The 15121-nt window shown below is 49.9% G+C and overlaps 1 protein-coding gene across 1 annotated transcript; it reads right to left on the bottom strand.

Annotated features, from left to right (window-relative positions):
• Positions 1-4690: 4690 nt before the first annotated feature.
• LOC147090638 (zona pellucida sperm-binding protein 3-like) lies at positions 4691-14110 on the bottom strand. The gene is made up of 9 exons (XM_085977403.1): positions 13726-14110; positions 13132-13247; positions 12941-13044; positions 12671-12848; positions 12456-12582; positions 5335-5423; positions 5129-5248; positions 4923-5057; positions 4691-4844 (listed from the first exon to the last, which is right to left on the bottom strand). The coding sequence occupies exons 1-7, from the start codon at positions 13909-13911 to the stop codon at positions 5164-5166; spliced, it is 885 nt and encodes a 294-aa protein (XP_085833529.1). The 5' UTR covers positions 13912-14110; the 3' UTR covers positions 4691-4844; positions 4923-5057; positions 5129-5163.
• Between the last annotated feature and the right edge of the window lie 1011 nt (positions 14111-15121).

The raw sequence follows: 15121 nt of genomic DNA, 5'->3' as shown, positions 1-15121 counted from the left end.
AAGATAAGAGCTCACGGGGTTGGGGGGAATATATTAGCGTGCAGTTCTGTTCACCGCATTCGGCTGGATAACTCTGTCGGCCGGCGCAGACACGATGGGTCGAATGGCCTCCTTCCGTGCTGTAAATTTCTATGATTCTATGAAAGTACCATTCTCATTCACAGGTGGGCTCTTGACAGTGTCGAACAGTTCTGGAGGTCACACCAATGACTCATTCCATAGAAACAAAAGATAGGAGCAGGAGTAGGCCATTCGGCCCCTCGAGCCTGCTCCGCTATTCAATGAGATCATGGCTGATCATCCAAATTCAGTATCCTGTCCCTGCTTTCTCCCCATATCCCTTGACCCCCTTAGCCTTAAGGAATATATCCAACTCCTTCTTAAATATATTTAATGAATTGGCCTCAACTGCCTTCTGTAGTAGAGAATTCCACAGGTTCACCACTCTCTGGGTGAAGAAATTCCTCATCTCAGCCCTAAATGGCTTACCCCTTATCCTTAGACTGCAGCCCCTGGTTCTGGACTCCCCTGCCATCGGGAACATCCTTCCTGCATCTAGTCTGTCTAGTCCTGTTAGAATTTTATAAGTTTGAATGAGATCCCCTCTCATTCTTCTAAACTCCAGCGAGTATAAGCCTAATCGACCCACTCTCTCCTCGTACGTCATTCCTGCCATCCCAGGTATCGGTCTGGTGAATCTTCGCTGCACTCTCTCCATGGCAACAACATCCTTCCTCAGATAAGGTGACCAAAACTGCACACAATACTCAAGGTGAGGTCTCACCAAGGCCCTGTACAACTGCAGAAAGACATCCTTGCTCCTGTACTCAAATCCTCTCGCTATGAAGGCCAACATACCATTTGCCTTCTTAACCGCCTGCATGCTTACCTTCAGTGACTGGTGCACAAGGACACCTAGGTCTCGTTGTACTTCCCCTTCTCCCAATCTATTGCCGTTCAGATAATAATCTGTCTGCCTGTTTTTGCCACCGAAGTTGAAAACCTCGCATTTGTCCACATTATACTGCATTTGCTATGCATCTGCCCAATCATCCAACCTGTCCAAATCATACTGGAGTTTCTCGGCATCTCTGCATCCTCCTCACAGCGCACCCAGCTTTGTGTCATCTGCAAACTTGGAGATATTACATCTAGTTCCCTCCTCTAGATCATTTATATATAGCGAATAGCTGTGATCCTTGCACCGATCCCTGTGGTACCCCACTAGTCACTGCCTGCCACTCGGAAAAAGACCCGTTTATTCCAACTCTTTGCTTCCTGTTTGCCAACCAGTTCTCTATCCAAGACAGTACCTTACCCCCAATCCCATGTGCTTTAACTTTACACACGAATCTCTTATGCGGGACCTTATCGAAAGCCTTCTGAAAGTCCAAATACACTACATCCACTGGTTCTCCCTTATCTACTCTACCAGTTACATCCTCAAAAAATTCCAGTAGATTAGTCAAGCATGATTTACCTTTTGTAAATCCATGTTGACTTTGTCCGATCCTGTCACTGTTTTCCAAGTGCGCTGCGATTGCATCTTTTATAATGGACTCTAGCATTTGCCCCACTACCGACGTCAGGCTTGCCAGTCTATAATTCCCTGTTTTCTCTCTACCACCCTCCTTAAATAGTGGGGTTACATTAGCTACCCTCCAATCCATGGGAACTGTCCAGAGTCTATCGAATTTTGGAAGATGACCATCAATGCATCTACTATTTCTAGGGCCACTTCCTTAAGTACCCTAGAATGTAGATTATCAGGCCCTGGGGATTTATCGACCTTCAATTTCCCTAACACCATTGCCCTCCAAATACTGATTTCATTCAGTTCCTCCCTCTCATTAGACCCTATGTTCCCCGACATTCCTGCAGCACCAAGCAGAAACACACTAGACCAGAATGATAGGCCTGTTACAAAATGGCTGTCGCTGGAAATTCACAAACAGGCATATTTACATTTTAAGTTTACATATGAGGGGGGGTGGAATTTTGGGGGTGCGGGGGCAATATACATATAAAAGCTTCTCTAGGTACGTGAGAAGGAAAAGAATGGCAAACGTAAATGTAGGTCCTTTACAGTCAGATGGGAGAATTTATAATGGGGAATGAGGAAATGGCGGAGAAATTAAAATGAATACTTTGTTTCTCTCTTCACAGAAATACGAGAAAACCAAGGGTGTGACGAGAATGAGGAACTAAGACATTATTAGTAAAAACAGTAGTAGCAAAATTAAGGGTCTAAAAGTCAATAAATCCCAAGGACCGGATGACCTACATCCTAGAGTTTTGAAAGAGGTGGCCATTGGAATAGTGGACGCATTGGTTGTCATCTTCCAAAATTCTGTAGATTCTGGAATGGTTCCAGAGGGGAACCGGTAGATGTGGTGTATCTGGATTTTCAGAAGGCCTTCGATAAGGTCCCACACAAGAGGTTGGTGAACAAAATTAGGGCACATGGAATTGGGGGGTAATATACGAGCATGGATTGAGAATTGGTTAACAGACAGAAAACAAAGATGTTAAGTCTGTGTGTTATAGTGATAATTACTACACAGACTAAGAGTAAATTCAAACAGGTCTTTACTGGTTGGAGGTAGGGACTATACTGAATACAATATTACTACACAGTGCTTATATACCGGTGTGGTCACCACCGGTATTACGTATACAGCAGCCAGAGAAAGTAGTACGTCTCTTAAGGTGGAACAGGTTACATACACCACAAAAGAGTAGTGATAAACAGGTCTCATTCAGGATGGCAGGCTATGACTAGTGGGGTACCGCAAGGATCGGTGCTTCGGCCCCAGCTATTCCAAATCATTGATAGATTGTGATGAGGGGACTAAATGTAACATTTTGAAATTTGCTGATACAAAGTTAGTGGCAGTGTCAATTGCAAAGAGGCTTCAAGGGGATCTCGACATGCTCAGTGACTGGGCGAGAACATGGCAGATTGAATAGAACGTGGATAAATGTGAAGTTATCCACTTCGGTAGAATAAACAGAAAAGGTAGAGTATTTCCAAAATGGTGAAAGATTGGGGAATGCAGATGCAAGGACCCGAGTGTCCTTGTACATGAGTCACTGAAAGTGAATGTGCAGGTGCAGCAAGCCATTAGGAAAGCAAATGGTATGTTGGCCTTTACTACAAGAGGATTTGGGTATGAAAGTAAAGACATCTTACTGCAATTATATAGGGCCCTGGGTGAGACCACACCTGGAGTATTGTGTACAGTTCTGGTCTCCTTATCTGTGGAAGGATATACTTGCCATAGAAGGAATGCAACAGAAGTTCACTAAACTGGTTCCTGGGATGGGGGGAATTGTCCTATGAAGAGAGATTGAGTAGACTAGGCCTATATTCTCTAGAGCTTAGAAGAATGAAAGGTGATCTCATTGAAACATGCAAAATTTGTACAAGGCTTGACAGGGTAGATGTTGCCCCTGGCTGTGGAGTCTAAAACCAGGGGTCATTTTCTCAGAATAAGGGGTCAGCCATTTAGGACTGAGATGACGTGAAATTTCTACAGAGGGTGCTGAATCTTTGGAATTATCTACCCCACATTGCTGTGGGGGCTCAGTCATTGAGTATATTAAGACAGAGATCGATAGATCTTTAAATATTAAGGGGATTAAGGGATATGGGAAGAGTGCAGGAAAGTGGAGATGAGGTAGAAGATCAGCCATGATCTTATTGAATGGTGGAGCAGGCTCGAAAGACCAAATGGCCGACTCCTGCTCCTATTTACGTCGTTGAGTTTCCCCTCCCAGTGAACCTGCCGCTCCAGTTAGAAGAAGCCCATGTTTCACTGCCTGGTCACTAAGCCTTTGTCTTCCTACCTGGGGTGTGGGGCTATATTCAGGTCTCAAGTCTGTGCAAGATTTCTTGTGGAAGTCACCCTTCAGCTTCTTGCTTCTGTTCCAGGTGGAGTGACTCATTTGGAGCATTGAAGACCCAATTAGGGACAGTTGACACTGGAGGCTACATTTAAAAAGCCCACCGTGAGCTCATTCCAAGCGAGAGAGGAGCAGAAGGTTTAGAAAAAGCTCACTGCAGGAGATGGTTGCCTCCCCATTTCAAGGTGGGGCTGGGTAAGGAGGGGGTTGAGAGCTCCCAATTAGAAGTCCCTTCAGCAAGAGAAGGTACCAAATTAATCAAAACCTGACCCTCTGCCAACTTGTTCAATATTCTAATCTCTGCCATCATTTGGTTCCCAGCAAAGGTGAGGGCCTACCCTTCACCCAGGTGAAGAAGCAGCCAATGACTGAGCTGTATATTAGGGCTCTGAACATTGGGTGCTAATGGGAGCTGGCAGTCACCCCAGGCGAGTTAGGTAAACACTAACTACAGCAACATGAAAAGCCAGATACTGGAGCCAGTGGAACAGAGACATGATCGCACCATGCAAAGTGTGTCGTAGCCTCTAGTAGAGAAAGCTGCCAGAACAAAGGAGCCAATGAGGTGCTTCAGCCCATCAACCAGCATGCACCAATACCTCCGTCCATTCAGAGATTGTTGACCTGCACAATGAGAGCTGTACAGTTGCTGTAATCACCAACCATCCAAATTCTATGCCTGGATAAGCCATTATAACCACTAGCAGCATTGTCCAATTAAAACCCATCTCTTGTTCTGTGGGCTCGGACAGATATTGTGACAAATGAGCAACCAGGCATAACATACAAGCAATCACTGCTTTATTGATCATTTAATAACTAGTTGCACTGGGTTTGCTTGTGTTTCCTGTACAGGAACAAGGCTATCAAAGAAGCAGAGATCAGAGAGACAGCGGTCACAGTCAAGGCCACCATTAGCATCGCGTCAGACTCCACACCTAAACAGCAATGAGAAACCAATGGTTATTGAAGGAAATACTGAGGGGGAAATGGAAACTAGCAGTCGGTCAACTCACCACCTGGAGACCTCTCCTCCATCCGTTGCTCAACCTCATTCAGGGAGTCAGTTGCCAGGTCTGTCACATCAGTGTCCAGAATGACCAGGGGTCCAAGTGAGGCCTCACCCTCCCACTTCAATTCAGCATCGCTCCCTGCAATACCAAACATTCCAGTTAGAGAGGGTAAAGGGCAACCTCCAACATCTAGAGAATCAATGTCCTACCAGCTTCAGGTACAAGATCCCTCCTCCCTCTGGAATCAAATCCAAACTCTTGTGGCACCGCAGTTACCAGAATGACAACAGGCACAAACGTCATTGTTGGAGACTTCCAATGGAGCCCAGCTAAACAAGAGAATCAGTTTCACAATCAGGTTGGGCATCACTTCTCCACACAACACATCCCTGAGTGAGAGAGAGGGGGCACTTACACATTCTGCATCTTCTGGAAAGTACAAGCTTTGCTCATGGAATCTCTCCGATCCACTGCAGCAACCTTCAGGTGACAGGAGATGAAAATCTGAGGGACACATTCAACACAAGTCATTATATAGTGACTCCCTCCCAACTTGGGAACTGAATGACCACGTGGTGTCAGCGTGGACAAGTAACAGGATGGATCACAAGCTGGTTATAAAACAGAACAGTGAGTGACGGTTAGAGGTAGTATCTCAGATTGGCAAATGGTGGAAAGTGGGGTTCCAGTGACCTGTGCTGGGATCACTGTTGTTCACCATTTACACAAACAATTTAGACATTGGAATCCAAAAGTACAATTTGCAGAAACCTCCAAATTGGTGGGGGGTGCACGGCGGGTGTGGTTAATAGAATAGGACTGCAAAAAAAAAAAAAAACAGCTGGACATCAATAAACCTGCAGTCTGGGCTTGTAATTGGCAAATAAACTTCCAGTATAGGCAAGTGAGGTCATATTTTGGTAGGAAGCTTAAGGAGGCCACAAACTGATGGGGCAATAAGTGTCTAGATGGGGAAGAGAAACAGAGGGATCGGGGGGTACAACTACATAGACCAGCAAAAGAAGCGATACAGGTTAAGCCAGCCATAAATAAAAAAGCACTGGGTTCATTTCTCGAGGGATAGAACTGAAAAATCAGAAGTTCTGTTAAACTTGTATAGAACCCTGGTTAGGTTAGAGTATGGCAAACATAGATACATAGAAGATAGGAGCAGGAGTAGGCCATTCGGCCCTTCGAGCCTGCTCCGCCATTCAATGAGATCATGGCTGATCATCCAAATTCAGTACCTGCCTTCTCCCCATATCCCTTTAGCCTTAAGAAATATATCCAACTCTTTCTTGAATATACTTAATGAACTGGCCTCCACCGCCTTCTGTGGCAGAGAATTCCACAGGTTCACCACTCTCTGGGTGAAGAAATTCCTCCTCATCTCTATCCTAAATGGCTTACCCCTTATCCTTAGACTATGACCCCTGGTTCTGGACTCCCCGTCCATCAGAAACATCCTTCCTGTATCTAGTCTGTCCAGGCCTGACAGAATTTTATAGGTTTCGATGAGATCCCCTCTCAATCTTCTAAACTCCAGTGAGTATAAGCCCAATCAACACAATCTCTCCTCATACGTCATTCCTGCCATCCCAGGTATCAGCCTGGTGAATCTTTGCTGCACTCCTTCCATGGCAAGAACGTCCTTCCTCAGGTAAGGTGACCAAAACTGCACACAATACTCAAGGTGTGGTCTCACCAAGGCCCTGTACAACTGCAGCAAGACATCCTTGTTCTTGTACTCGAACCCTCTTGCTACGAAGGCCAACATACCATTTGCCTTCTTAACCGCCTGCTGCACCTGCATGCTTACCTTCAGCGACTGGTGCACAAGAACACCCAGGTCTCTTTGCACTTCCCCTTCTCCCAATCTATTACCATTCAAATAATAATCTGCCTTCCTGTTTTTGCCACCAAAGTGGATAACCTCACATTTATCCACATTATAGTGCATTTGCCATGTTTCTGCTGTGGTAAACCACTTTTATCGTTCACTATCGTTACACTATAGTTATCACTGTTGTATTGTTATCACTGTTCTCACTGTTGTATCACTATACGAGGTCGCCTCTTGTCGCGCTGTTATACCTGGGCTGACCACCTCCGACTCCGCCCATGGCTCCACCTACCTGCCCAGGTATAAAGGTAGTCGACTGGCTGGTATTCCTCCATGTTGGACCCGATCACCCACGAGGGTGGGCTCTGTTATTTAGTCAATAAAAACCTTTATAGTTACGTTCCTAACTCGTCGCTTTTTATTGGACGAATTGATAGGTATATCAATTTTATTGACTACATTTTAAAGATGTCTACTACTGGCCAGCCAGAAGCCCTCCCAGAAGCACAGCCACAGCAGCTTTCAGACACCGGGCTACACCAGCCACACCAGCCGGCTTGGCTGCAAGCCCTCAAACCACCGTACCTGGATCTAAACCCACAGGCAGCAAACTCAGCCCTCGACTTCAAACACTGGCTGGGCTGCTTCGAATCCTACCTGGAAGAATCCGGCGTCCCTCAGAGATCCAAACTAAGAGTTCTGAACGCCCAAGCGAGCCCGAGAGTATACGCACTCATCCAGGACACGACTACATACGAGGCCGCTATCAACCTACTGAAACAGCAGTACCGGAGCCCGGTAAATTACATGTACACCAGGCACCTCCTAAGATCCCGCCCGCAACAGCCAGGAGAGTCTGTAGCTGAATTTTTACAGGCGCCAAGAGCACTCGGCAGGAACTGTGACTTTAAAGCGGTGACGGCTGTTGAAAATACGGAAGATAATATCCACGATGCCTTTGTGAAAGGCCTACGGTCCGACTACTCACGGCAAAGACTGCTTGAAGCTAAAGACCTCGACCTGGACAAAGCTGAAGCCCTCGCTCTCTCCCTAGAGGTGGCCCATCAGGACCAGGAGGCGTTTTCCAGGTACTGCTCGCGACCCTGGGACTCGGGCCCGACCCCTACCGCAATACCCTTCGCAGCGCCGCCCCCGGGACCTACCTCAGCGTCGGCGTCCCGGACCCGACCGGGACCGCCACCCCCGGTACCGGCTCCGACATCGGGCACCCGCAATCGGGCCGCCAGCTGCTTCTTTTGCGGCCAGGAGAAGCACCCGAGGTCGCGCTGCCCAGCCAGGAACTCTACCTGCAGGAAGAAAGGCCACTTCTCTAAGGCCAGCAGGAGCGGATCTTCAGAGGCCAGCAGTGCCTCATGCGAACTGTGGGGGCGGCCATCTTCTTTCAAGGCAACTGAGGCCAGCATCCCCACACGTGAGTCATGGGGTGGCCATCTTTGATCAAGGCAACCGACCCCAATAGTGCCTCATGTGAGTTATGGGAGCAGCCATCTTCTCCGCCATTTTGTCCTACCTCGTGGGAGACGCCATTTTACCCACCACGCCCGACTGCCACCGGACCCGACGACCGCCTCGCCCGCAGACGACAACGACTCGCTTACCTACACACTAGCCTCCATCACTCTGGATCAAGCCCACCCACACCACCTGTCCAAGTCGATGATGGACATCAAAGTAAACGGCCACGCCACGACCTGCCTGTTCGACAGCGGAAGCACGGAGAGCTTCATCCACCCAGACACGGTGAGCCACTACTCCCTCCCCGTCCTGCCAACGCGCAACCGAATCTCGATGGCATCAAGGTCCCACGCCACGGACATCAGCGGCTACTGTGTTGTGACCCTGTCGGTTAAGGGTACGGAGTATAAAAACTTTAAACTCCTCGTCCTCCCCCAGCTCTGCGCTGCCGTCCTACTAGGGCTGGACTTCCAATCCCATCTCCAAAGTGTAACCCTAGCATACGGTGGACCCCTCCCCCCACTCAGTCGACAACCAGCGAATGTTAAACCGCCCACCGCGTAACACCTGCAGCCTATCCACCCTCAAGGTGCCGCCACCTTCCCTGTTCGCTAACCTCACCCCCGACTGCAAACCCGTCACTACCAAGAGCAGGCGGTACAGCGCTGGGGACAGAGCCTTCATTAGCTCTGAGGTGCGGCGCCTCCTGAAAGAGGGCATTATCGAGGGGAGCAACAGCCCCTGGCGTGCCCAGGTCGTGGTCGTTAAGACCGGCGATAAAAATCGCCTGGTCATCGAATACAGCCAGACCATAAACAGATACACCCAGCTGGACGCATACCCCCTCCCCCGCATATCTGACATGGTCAATCAGATTGCACAATACCGCGTATTCTCGACCATCGACCTTAAGTCGGCCTACCACCAACTCCCTATCCACCCCGAGGACCGCCAGTACACCGCCTTCGAGGCGAATGGGCGCCTATACCACTTCCTTAGGGTCCCCTTCGGTGTCACCAACGGGGTCTCGGTCTTCCAAAGGGAGATGGACCGGATGGTTGACCAGAACGGACTGCAGGCCACATTCCCCTATCTAGATAACGTCACCATCTGCGGCCACGACCGGCAGGACCATGACGTGAATCTGGAGAAATTCCTCCGTACGGCCCAACGGCTGAACCTCACCTACAATAAGGAGAAATGTGTGTTTAACACCTCGCGCCTTGCCATCCTTGGCTGTGTAGTAGAGAACGGACTCATCGGCCCCGACCCCGAAAGAATGCGCCCCCTCATGGAGCTACCCCTCCCCCACTGCCCTAAGGCACAAGAGAACCCTGGGGCTCTTCGCCTACTATGCCCAATGGGTGCCCAATTATGCAGACAAAGCCAGACCCCTCATGAAGTCCACATCCTTCCCCCTCACGGAGGAAGCGTGCGCGGCCTTCTCCCTCATCAAGGGAGACATAGCCAAGGCCACAATGCACGCAGTGGATGAGTCCATCCCCTTCCAAGTGGAGAGCGATGCATCCGACTTCGCCCTAGCCGCTACCCTTAACCAGGAGGGGAGGCTGGTGGCCTTCTTCTCAAGGACCCTACAGGGCCCCAAGATCTGACACTCGTCGGTCGAGAAGGAAGCCCAGGCAATTCTGGAGGCGGTACGGCGCTGGAGGCATTACCTGGGAAGCAAATGATTTACCCTCCTCACCGACCAACGTTCGGTTGCTTTCATGTTTAATAACAAGCTGAGGGGCAAAATCAAGAATGACAAGATCTTGAGGTGGAGAATCGAGCTATCCACCTACGATTATGATATCTTGTACCGGCCAGGTAAGCTGAACGAACCCCCTGATGCTCTTTCACGAATTACATGCGCCAGCGTGCATATTGATAGACTTCAGACCCTCCACAACGACCTCTGCCACCCCGGGGTCACCAGACTTTACCATTTCATTAAGGCCCGCAACCTGACCTACTCCATCGAGGAGGTCAGGACCATGACCAGGAACTGCCAGACCTGCGCAGAGTGCAAACCGCACTTCTATAGGCCGGACAGAGCAAGCCTGATCAAGGCCACCCGCCCCTTCGAGCGCCTGAGCATCGACTTTAAGGGGCCTCTACCGTCATCTGACCGCAATGTGTACTTCCTCAACATCGTTGAGGAGTACTCCCGTTTCCCTTTTGCCTTCCCCTGCCCAGACATGACCAGTACCATGGTCATCAAGTGCCTGAACGACCTCTTCGCCTTGTTCGGGTTCCCGAACTATATACATAGTGACCGGGGCTCCTCCTTCATGAGCGAGGAACTCCGTCAGTTCCTACTAGCGAGAGGTATTGCAGCAAGTAGGACCACCAGCTACAACCCCCGAGGGAACGGACAGGTGGAAAGAGAGAACGCGACGGTATGGAAGGCCGTCCTCTTAGCCTTAAAGTCTAAGGGCCTCCCAACCTCCCGCTGGCAGGAGGCCCTCCCGACAGCGCTGCACTCCATCCGGTCACTACTTTGCACTGCCGTTAACGCCACCCCCCCATGAACGAATGTTTGTTTTCCCCAGGAAGTCGACTACGGGAACCACTCTACCAACCTGGCGGACCTCTCCGGGGCCCGTCTTGCTGCGAAAGCACGTGAGGGCCCATAAAATGGACCCCCTGGTCGAGAGGGTGAACCTCCTGCACGCCAACCCCCAGTACGCCTACGTGGCTTACCCAGACGGGCGGGAGGACACTGTCTCCTTACGAGACCTCGCACCCTCGGGCACTCCGGAGACACCACCTTTACCCCCCCACCACCCCCCCAATTCCAGCCCAGGTAGACGGCATGCCGGAACCCCACGAGCCTTCGCCGACCACGCAGACACCAGCATTAACACCGGATAATGCAGCACCGCCGCTGCGACGATCGGAGAGGCTTACGAGGCCTCCGGACAGACTGACATACCAGAACTGGTAGTACACTTCACCCCGCCGGACTCAAATCTAAACAAGGGGTGAATGTGGTAAACCACTTTTATCGTTCATTTTCGTTACACTATAGTTATCACTGTTGTATTGTTATCACTGTTGTATCACTATACGAGGTCGCCTCTTGTCACGCTGTTATACCTGGGCTGACCACCTCCAACTCCACCCATGGCTCCACCTACCTGCCCAGGTATAAAGGTAGTCGACTGGCTGGTATTCCTCCATGTTGGACCCGATCACCCACAAGGGTGGGCTCTGTTATTTAGTCAATAAAAACCTTTATAGTTACGTTCCTAACTCGTCGCTTTTTATTGGACGAATTGATAGGTATATCATCTGCCCAATCACCCAACTTGTCCAAATCGTGCTGGAGTTTCACGACATCCTCCTCACAGCATACCCTCCCCGCCCCCAGCTTTTTGTCGTCTGCAATTTTGGAGATATTACATCCAATTCCCTCGTCCAGATCATTAATATATAGTGAACAGCTGGGGTCCTAGGACCGATCCTTGTGGTACCCCACTAGTCACTACCTGCCACTCGGAAAACGACCCGTTTATGCCAACTCTTCGCTTTCTGTCCGCCAACCAGTTCTCTATCCAAGTCAATACCTTGCCCCCAATCCCACGCGCCTTAATTTTGCACGCTAATCTCTTATGCAGGACCTTATCGAAAGCCTTCTGAAAGTCCAAATACACCACATCCACTAGTTCTCCGTTAACAGTTCTGGTCTACATATTATTAGAAGGGCAGAGAGGGTGGAGAAGGTGCAAAAGTGCTTTACTGGAATGAGAGCAAATCCAAGAGGTTATACCCATCAGGAAAGATTGAACAGGCTGGGGGCTCTTCTCTAGAGAAGGAAAAAACCCAAGGGGAGTGATCTGATAGATGCCTTAAAGATTAGGAAAGTGTTTAATAGGGTAGACATAGAAGAGGTTCCCACTTGTGGGAGAGACTAGAACTAGGGGCCATCAATACAAGGTCGTAACTAGTGAACCCAATAGGGAATTCAGGAGAAACTTCATTACCCAGAGAGTGGTGAGAATGTGGAGCTCGCTACCACAGGGAGTGGTGGAGGTGAATAGTATAGATTCATTTGAGCTGAAGCTAGATAAGTACGTGAGGGAGAAAGGTATACAAGGATACATTAATAGGTTAGAAGAAGAGGGGCAAGAGGACACTCGTGGGGAGCAAAAACGAGTAATGCAGAATGGCCTGTTTCTGCTGTAAATACTTTGCAATGGTCAGCTTCCTCTCACCAAGGAACGGTCATCGCCAAAGAAGCGGAAGGCATCCAGGTCAAAGTGGAGCTTGTCCAGCTCACGCTCGTCTCTGGGCAACACGAAGGTTGAGAAGGAGTCCTCAGCTTTGCTGTCCAGGAGGCAACTGAAGAAAGATTTAAAAAAGGACATGAAGTGAATCAAGGTGAAGCCATTGAGACAGGACCAGCTGTAGAAAGCAGAGCGCTCCTTACCCATTGTAGTCAATGATGCTGTATCTCGGGGTGGAGTCCTCGTCTGGGCTCAAGGTAGCGACACAGCGGTCAATGTAGAGCTTCAGGGGCATGTGGTTGGTCATTGAAACAGAGGCCTCAATGTGAATGAGGTCACCCAGGTAGTAGACAGTCGAGGTGCGCTCTGTGAGCCAGTCATCTGAAGTACAAGAGGGACAAGGGTTGGAGACAGTGGGTACAACTCCCAGTGGGTGACTACAGGAAATCACTCCCCATCCACCCATCACATACCGTTCATTAGGCACAGAGAGAATGACAGAAGCCCCTGTCCAGACTTGGTGGAGCTGAACGGGATCCAGGTGGGCTTGATCGGGTCACTGCTCACATTGCCCTTCCTGGAAAGACAATGGAGCCATTTTAGGACAAGGTCAGAGAACTGCACCAGCTGTAGACATTATGCACGACAGTGTAAAGAATCTTACCTAAAATAGTGGCACTCAATGGGAACGACAGCTCCATTAGTTCTCACAATGACAGATCCATGGGCCTTGGGGGTGTGGTTCAGGTGGGTGGCGTAGACCAGGAAATCTCCAGACATCTGAAAGACATCAGGTTCAGAAATGGACAACATTCTACTCAAGTGGTTGGAAGTTGTGCAGCCTCAGCAGCTAATGCAAGGAGGGGGATTGCAAGCACAAGACAGTTAAACAGAATCAAAGATTCAATGAAAGGACAGCTTCACTTCAATAAAAGAGCCACAGGTTGATAATTTGGAGCCATGAATAGAACAGCAGATTTAAGCCTCATTTAATCCACAAGACAAGATGTATGGAAGGAAAAGTTTGGAAGAACCAAGTGAAGGCTCAAGGCCAATAGGGCCGAGATCACAAGGTTGGAGAGATTCGGGAAGACCAGTTAAAGCAAAGGACAATGCATAATTCAACACAGGTCTGAGGATTTAAAAGCAGGAGACAGGAATCTCCTCAACATCAATGATATTTCACCAAGGGTAGGAATAAAGAGTTGGGTCTAAGCCATACTCCAAGCTTAGAGCAAGAGTTGAGGAATCACATTACCTTCACTCTGCTGCCACACTCATGGAGCCCATAGTCAAAGAGGACGGTGTGGTTCCGAGAGTCGATCCCGGTTGGCCGACAACCTGCCGTCCCCAGGGTCAGGTCAGCAGCTTTAATCAGGTGCCTGGTACCAAATAAATCCATCTGTACCCTAACCAGCAGGTTGTGCTCTCCACACTGCACCATCACAGTCTGCAGTGGAGACACACTGCGCCCCTCAGACACACTGAAACCAGAGCCAAAGGGAGACCCAGGAGGAGGGACTCTCTGAGGCCCAGGGGTGGCTTTTACTCTTCTCCATGGAAACCGCTGGCCTCCAAACTGTTGCCAAATATCAGAGGAACAAACAGCTCCAACTAACACCAGCACTGGGAACAAACCCCTCACTACAAAATCCCCCATGATACTAAACAACTCAACTATCCCTACACCCATCAACCAGCACCTTTTATACACACAACCTGCCGTCAACTGACACCAATGATACATTGAGCCAATTAACCGGCCCCAGGCTCCACAATTTCTACCCAATGACAGAACCAATGCATTTGTTGCCAGGAGGGCCTATTTTAATTCGACCAATCGGAGTGACTCTCTTTTGATTGGGTGGTTAAACACATCAACTGTGGGGTGCGTCAGGGATGCCCCATGTCCGGCCAGTTATATGCCATTTGCGTAGAGCCTTTCCTGCGCCTCTTGCGGAAGAGGTTGGCGGGACTGGCTCTGCAAGGGCCGGGCGTGGAGGTGGTCCTCTCGGCTTACGCCGATGACGTGCTCCTCATGGTCACGGACCCCGTTGACTTGCGGAGGATGCGGGAATGCCAGCAGATTTACTCGGACGCGTCCTCCGCCAGGATCAACTGGGGGAAATGTTCTGGACTCCTGGTGGGTCAGTGGCAGGTGGACTCCCTGCCGGAGGAGTTCAGGCCCTTTGCCTGGAGCACTACGCACCTCCTCTACCTGGGAGTCCACCTCAGCCCTGCCGAGGACGCCTGGCCGGCGAACTGGCAAGAGTTGGAGGCCAAAGTCACCGCTCGCTTAGGACGCTGGACAGGATTGCTCCGAGTGTTGTCCTACAGGGGTCGAGCGATGGTCATAAACCAACTGGTGGCCGCCATGTTGTGGTACCGGTTCGTCACTTTGATCCCTCCCCCTGCGTTTGTCGCCAAGATACAGAAGAAGCTCGTCGATTTCTTCTGGGACAAAAGGAAGCACTGGGTCTCTGCCGCGGTTCTGAGTCTCCCGCTTAGGGAGGGCGGTCAGGCGTTGGTGTGCCTCCGCACCCAGGCTGCGACTTTCCGTCTTCAGACGCTGCAGAGATACCTGTACGTCGAGAATCCTCCGAGATGGTGTGCGCTGGCGACGTATTTTTTCCGCCAGCTGCACGGCCTCAATT

Source organism: Somniosus microcephalus, unplaced genomic scaffold (assembly GCF_052327205.1).
Source record: "Somniosus microcephalus isolate GS21.2 unplaced genomic scaffold, FLI_Smic_1.0 unresolved_chr4, whole genome shotgun sequence".
Lineage (NCBI taxonomy): Eukaryota > Metazoa > Chordata > Chondrichthyes > Squaliformes > Somniosidae > Somniosus > Somniosus microcephalus.
Note: the sequence above shows the minus strand (reverse complement) of the source record. Positions and strands in the feature narration are given on the sequence as shown.